The following is a 6,487-nucleotide window of genomic DNA, read 5'->3' as shown; positions in this document are numbered from 1 at the left end:
TTTTCTTTGAAAATATTTAAAAGAAACGGAACCATTTAAGGACTAACCGACATTGGGACGCCCATTTAAGCAAGCTACTGCGTACTAGTACTTTTTAAGGTTAATATATGTTATGGGCCCTGTATGTTTTGTACTTTAATAATCCAGTCCCTCTATTTTCGTTTTCAGGTATTAGTCCTTATGACTATTTAAAAACTCAACTCTCATGCTTAACAACTTTGAAATGAAACTGTAATGCTCGCTGTCATAATACATTAATTTTAAAAATACTCATTTAACAGCCATGTAATGAAAATAATTATTTCAAATGTAAAATAAAAAATAATTTAGTTAAAAGAAATTAAAGTGAAAATAAAACATACGTTAAAATATATAAATATACATTAAATTAAATCAAAATAATCTTTTTTTCACCATAATTTTAAAAGATACAAAATCGTCATTAATTTTATAAATTATTAAAAAATGGTATGTTATAAAATAATAATAAATTTTAATACGTTTAAATAATATTTATAATAATTCAAATATTTAATAAATTTTAATGATTATTTTATAATATTTTAAAAATACAATACACATTTTATAATTTCTAAAATATAAATAATCAAACTATTTATATAATTCAATGACATTTGTATTCTTTATTCTAAAATATAAGACAAGCCGGTACTTGAGGATTTTAATATCTTTTTGTAAAAATACAGTCACGCCATTTTTATTAATGGATTTTAATTTTAAAATAATGTCAATGAAGATAACAACTATTTTCTTAAATGGGATTAAGGATGTGATTTGCATTTTTAAACAACCAAAGTAAACGGGCTAAGTTCCAAAAGTGAGAAAAGTATAAACCCATAAAGCATATTTTAACCACTTTTAAAATATGGCTTTGCAGATAAGTTTGTATTTGGATGGAGATCAGAATTAGGGTATAGTGATTAAATCATAACATTTTTATAGTACAAGGACTAATAGAAGCATTTGACAAATAATAATCCACTAGTCAATAATGGCCCAAACAAGCCCGCATGGCATTGTTGGGCAAAAATCCATTAGTCAATATGTATGGCTTAGCTTGCAGCGTCGTTGTTTTAGCTAAACTTTAAACCCTTGAAAAAGCTCGTTAATGTTGAGCTACAGCAGCAAGCAGTCTGCACTCAAAATCTCAATCTACCCTCATTTTTAAGCCTCAAAGGCGATTTGCATGGCTTTAACCAAGGCAAGACTAGGCTCTCCATCCTCTTTGTCTCTGCGATTCTTCAAATTTTACTCTTCTTCACCGCTAACCCCAATACAAGAAGTTGAAGCCGGCGATGCTGATACGATTGAAAAGCCCCGAAGCTCTGCCATTTCACCCGAAGCAACCCTTGTTGCCGAACAATTCCGTTCCTTAATCAAAGAGCACCACCGCAAAAACCCTAACCCAGATTCAAACTCGACCCCAACGGCCCCAAACTTCATCATCCCTTCTCTATCCCTCGACTTCTCCAAAATCTCAACTGTCCATCCTATCTCCCCTTCCGTCGTACGCTACGTCATCGACAGATGCGGTGGGGTTCGCCATGGCATACCTTTCCTCCAAACACTGTCTTTCTTTAATTGGGCCACCACTCGATCCGATTTTGTTCAATCTCCCGACCCGTACAACGAAATGATCGACCTTGCCGGAAAATTGAGGCATTTCGGCTTGGCTTGGCATTTCATCGATCAGATGAAAGGCAAAAGCGTCGACGTCTCGCTTGAAACCTTCTCGATTCTAATCAGGCGTTACGTGAAGGCCGGGTTGGCTGCCGAGGCTGTGCACGCGTTTAATCGCATGGAGGATTACGGGTGCTGTCCTGATAAGATCGCGTTTTCTGTTTTGATTAGTATTTTATGCAGAAAAAGAAGGGCTGATGAAGCTCAAACTTTTTTCGATAAATTGAAGGACAAGTTTGAACCTGATGTGATTATGTACACCAGCTTGCTGAACGGTTGGTGTCGGGCGCGTAATATTTCAGAGGCCGAAAGGGTATTTAAAGAAATGAAAATGGCAGGGATTAAGCCTGATGTGTATAGCTATACTATTGTGATTGACGCATTGTGTAGATGTGGCCAAATTACTCGTGCTTATGATGTTTTTGCTGAGATGCTTGATATAGGTTGTGAGCCAAATGCGATTACTTTTAATAATTTGATGAGGGTTCATGTCAAGGCCGGTCGCACCGAGAAGGTTTTGCAGGTTTATAATCAGATGAAAAGACTTGGTTGTGCTGCTGATACGGTAACTTACAATTTTCTTATAGAGAGTCATTGTAGGGATGATAATCTTGATGAGGCTATTAAAGTGCTTAATCTGATGCTAAAGAAAGGGTGTACCCTGAATTTGTCTACTTTCAATACCATTTTTAAGTGTATCGAGAAGTTAAGGGATGTGAATGCTGCTCATCGAATGTATACTAAGATGAAGGAGTTTAAATGTATGCCTAATACAATTACTTATAATGTTTTGATGCGAATGTTTGCTGGTGCAAAGTCTACTGATATGGTTCTTAAGCTAAAGAAGGAGATGGATGAGAATGAGGTTGAGCCTAATGTGAATACCTTTCGGATTTTGATCACAATGTATTGTGGGATGGGGCATTGGAACAATGCTTACAAGCTGTTTAAAGAGATGATCGAGGATAAATGCTTGAAACCAAGTATGCCTCTTTATGAGATGGTGCTGGAGCAGCTGAGAAAAGCCCAGCAATTAAAGAAGCATGAGGAACTAGTGGAGAAGATGGTTGATAGGTGCTTTGTAACACGTCCTTTGTAGAAGAAGCTTCTTGCCGTTCTATAAGTCTAAGGTAATTTTTTCCAATTTTTTCAATTAGTATGGTCATAAGTTTGTAGATTTAGAAGGTGTAGAATGTACTGTTGTGTCTTCATCCTTCAGAGTTCAGCTGGTAGCATACTTATTTCAACTAGTTTTACTCAAGTAGTCTCTTCTAGATTATCAAGTCTCCTTCGAATTTTGATTACATCTTCCAATTCTATTTTGTGGTCTATTATTTTGGTGTAATTTATTTGAATGATAAGTTGTTTATGGGTGCTCTTTACACCCTGAGCTTCTCATTAGCAGAATTTCCTATGCATGCTTGTTTTTTATTTCATTAAAAATACTATGAGATTGGAGCATACGTTGTCATCTCGGCAGCATGATTTTCCAGAGTTGTTTTATGAGTCTCTTAAATGTGGTAGTATTAGCTAGACTGCAAGCTTCACCTCTATAAGCAGTTAATGGCTTCAGCAATTTGAGGGTGGAGAAAAGTAATACATTTGTTGAGATTCAGATATTCGATTTATTGAATAAAAGGTGGCTGCATAATTAATTTCAGCTCTCTTCAATAGGACTGATTTGATTCTATTGGACTTTTGACAACACAAAATTGTCATCGAGGAACTCAGCCACCACGAAACTGGTTATCTTCAAAACCAATTACTCTTTTGATAAACCAAAATACTAGCACTACAAGGTTTGGAATTAAGAGTTTTAAGGTGTGGCTCACATTGTGGTGACTAGAGTTGCAAAAGACTTTCAAGAGGCGGATGATGAAGGTTCCGAGGTGTTCAACAGATAGGCAGAGCACTTAACCTTGATTGGAGGCGAGGAAACCTCATACAGGCGCACCTTGATCACTTGTGGTCCTACATCCTAGGCAAGCGATTTATTAATTTCTAAGATCGATTGCTTCGAGTACAACTAGCTTAATGAAACTTTATCATTAGTTTACTGTTCCAATAAAAAAAACTATTCTAATAAAATATTATCTTGCCATTTTTTAAAATATATTCAATTTATTATCTAATAATTGATAGACACCACATAAGTACATTTCCCCCCTAAAGAATGTACAATTAACTAATATATTATTTTAAATAATTTTATAAACTTCCAATAAGATACGCTTTTATTCTAATGAAACATGTCATCTTAACCAATATCATTGATTGATATTTTCTACATTCATAATTATAGAAATAAAACCAGTCTCATTCATCCTCAAAATCAAAAGATAATAGTTTTCTTACTAGTGGCGGATTCACTAAGCCATCATAGGGGTCAAGTGTATCCTATTATTTTAGAAAAGTGATTTAGCTTAATGTGTTAAGGAAAAAAGAAAAAAATTACAATTTTTGCATACTCATTATTTTTAAGAAAATAAAATTAAAATTTTGGACTCACATTCTTAAATTTCTGGATCCGTCACTGTTTCTTACATAAAACCAATGTCTTATCTTCAATGCCATAAAATACACATGATTATATTACGAAGTACGTCGTTGACTGTTGAAATTCAAAATCCTTTTAATCCAATCCGTATAATATAGGTTTCGACCTTTTGTCAATATATATTATAATATAGTTTTCATATACAGGTTTTGACCTTTCCTGAAAAGCTGAAAATTTCCATATTTAGAACAGTATTAGGATAACTTTCAACTTTGTGGGCTAATTTCAAATTTTATTTACTCCTAGAAATTAGTCATCATCTTAGCCCTATTTACCTTAACCCTAACAATAAGAACACTTACTACTGTAATAAAATTATTAACCATAAGTAAGGAAATCTTTTTATAGGGTAATATAAATTATTAATTATATCAAAATTTTAAATGATGAATCATAAATGTGTGAAACGCAGTAAGTCGATAATCAATCGTATTATTATGTCTAATACGGCATGTTTATATTATTGTAAATTTCGTGTATAATATTGTTTTATATCATAGCTTGACAAGTCAAAAACCGACAAAGCTAAAGCCACAAGGCATGCCAATTTATTTAAATCATTTTGCTTATTGGCGAACTAATTAATTAATGGAAACTTTGAATAAAACTGTTTTTTGTCTGCAAATGTTCGTCACCAAAGCAAGCTGTAATTTAAGTGCACAGTTTTAAGTTTCGCGCAGTCTTAAATCGGCTTTGACCCTATCTGATTTGGTCAGAAATATAAAGCTTCATTTCAACCTCCGAGTTTTATCCTAATTCATTACATATAAAAAGAGTTCCAAAAGAAAAGCGTTCTGCCGTGTGTTACAAACAATGGAGAAACAGGCTAAGCCCAGAAACAAGATCCTCAAGTTCTTGCCCAAGGCGGCTTCATCTGTGAGTGTCAGCTTTCAAAACCATCCGTTCAGCCAGGCGAAGCATAAAGCCTTTGCAGGGAAAGGATTCTCCGGTCCTATCGTTTCGATGATTCCGGCCGAAGCTCGAAGGAAACCCAAGGCTGAAACCTTCGAAACTCAAGAACCAACTTCACCCAAAGTTTCATGCATGGGACAGATCAAGCACAAGAAGAGTATTAAGAAAGGTAAGCGCGTTTTGCCTCCTAAACATAAAGCTTCGACGAATCCCGTCTCTGAATCTTCTTCTTCTGGGGAAGTAAAGAAGCATGAGTCCAAGTTTAGGCGGTTTTTCAGCATGCCGAAACCGAAAAAGAAACCTGAGAATGCACCGAAATTGGCTGATACAGCGCCCTCTCTGGGGCAAATGAGGCGGTTTGCAAGTGGGCGTGATGCTTTTGCTAGTTTCGACTGGACGACTCAGATTGCACCTGTGGAAGCTGATTGTCGTAGGGATTATTACTCCGATGATGAAGAAGAGAGAAGAGATAGTGATTTTGAACAGGAAGACGTTATCATTCCTTTCTCAGCACCAATCACGGTTGGTGGCGGTGGTGGTGGTAGTGGGGCGACTTTGCAGCCAAGGAAAGAAATTAATATATGGAAAAGAAGAACCATGAACCCACCTAGACCCCTTAAATTGAATCCCACAGCCACCACAGAATGATCTTTTAATATATTCTTTCGTTTTTGATCCCTTTTGCCCTCCTTGTTCTTTCTTATTGTTTCTTATATACAGAGTACTGCGGATATAGATTGATAAAACATGGCGAAATCTGTAACATAATTGAATCTGATGATTCCTGGTTTCTGTATAGATAAAATATAAAATATCGCTTGAGCACTGCTTCTTCTTCCTTTTTTTTTCTTTCTCTGTTCATGGAGATTGCTGTCAAGCAAAGTGTTGCATCAAACAAGGATAAGGAGTAGCAGAAGGAAAAATGTTTATTTTAGTAAAAGGATCATTTATTGATCCAATTTTTATTTTGTTTCCGTTTTCCTAAATCTTGATTATACGTAATCCCTTTGTTTAATACAATTAATCAAAGACGGATCATGCTCATAGGCGTAGCGTAGATTCAACTTTGATTGCCTGTAAAACTTGCTGTAATATATGAACATTGATATGTTTTACAAGTGAAACCTATCTATCTATCTATCAGAAGTGTGGCCGCCTGCCAAAATGGACAAAAAATACTTATATACCAAAGTCAAGCATGGCGCGGAGTGGTCTAATAGTCAATTGGGAGGCGTATTGTAGAAGACGGGTGGTCCAATTTGGAGGTGGTTTTGGACATGCCAACGCCGCTGACAATGATGCTCGGCCGATCGTATA

The 6,487-nt window shown here is 35.4% G+C and overlaps 2 protein-coding genes across 2 annotated transcripts; both read left to right on the top strand.

Moving 5' to 3' along the window:
• The first annotated feature begins 1,136 nt into the window (after positions 1-1,136).
• On the top strand, positions 1,137-3,020 carry LOC120189936 (pentatricopeptide repeat-containing protein At1g20300, mitochondrial-like). Its single transcript, XM_039193064.1, has one exon. It carries the CDS (start codon positions 1,208-1,210, stop codon positions 2,798-2,800), a length of 1,593 nt encoding a protein of 530 aa, XP_039048995.1. The 5' UTR covers positions 1,137-1,207; the 3' UTR covers positions 2,801-3,020.
• Positions 3,021-5,019: 1,999 nt separating this feature from the next.
• Positions 5,020-6,010, top strand: LOC120190055 (uncharacterized protein At1g76070-like). The gene has a single exon (XM_039193183.1). It carries the CDS (start codon positions 5,072-5,074, stop codon positions 5,816-5,818), a length of 747 nt encoding a protein of 248 aa, XP_039049114.1. The 5' UTR covers positions 5,020-5,071; the 3' UTR covers positions 5,819-6,010.
• The last annotated feature ends 477 nt before the right edge of the window (positions 6,011-6,487 follow it).

Source organism: Hibiscus syriacus, unplaced genomic scaffold (assembly GCF_006381635.1).
Source record: "Hibiscus syriacus cultivar Baekdansim isolate YM2019G1 unplaced genomic scaffold, ASM638163v2 tig00116962_pilon, whole genome shotgun sequence".
Classification (NCBI taxonomy): domain Eukaryota; kingdom Viridiplantae; phylum Streptophyta; class Magnoliopsida; order Malvales; family Malvaceae; genus Hibiscus; species Hibiscus syriacus.
This window is presented reverse-complemented; position numbering and strand designations above follow the sequence as displayed.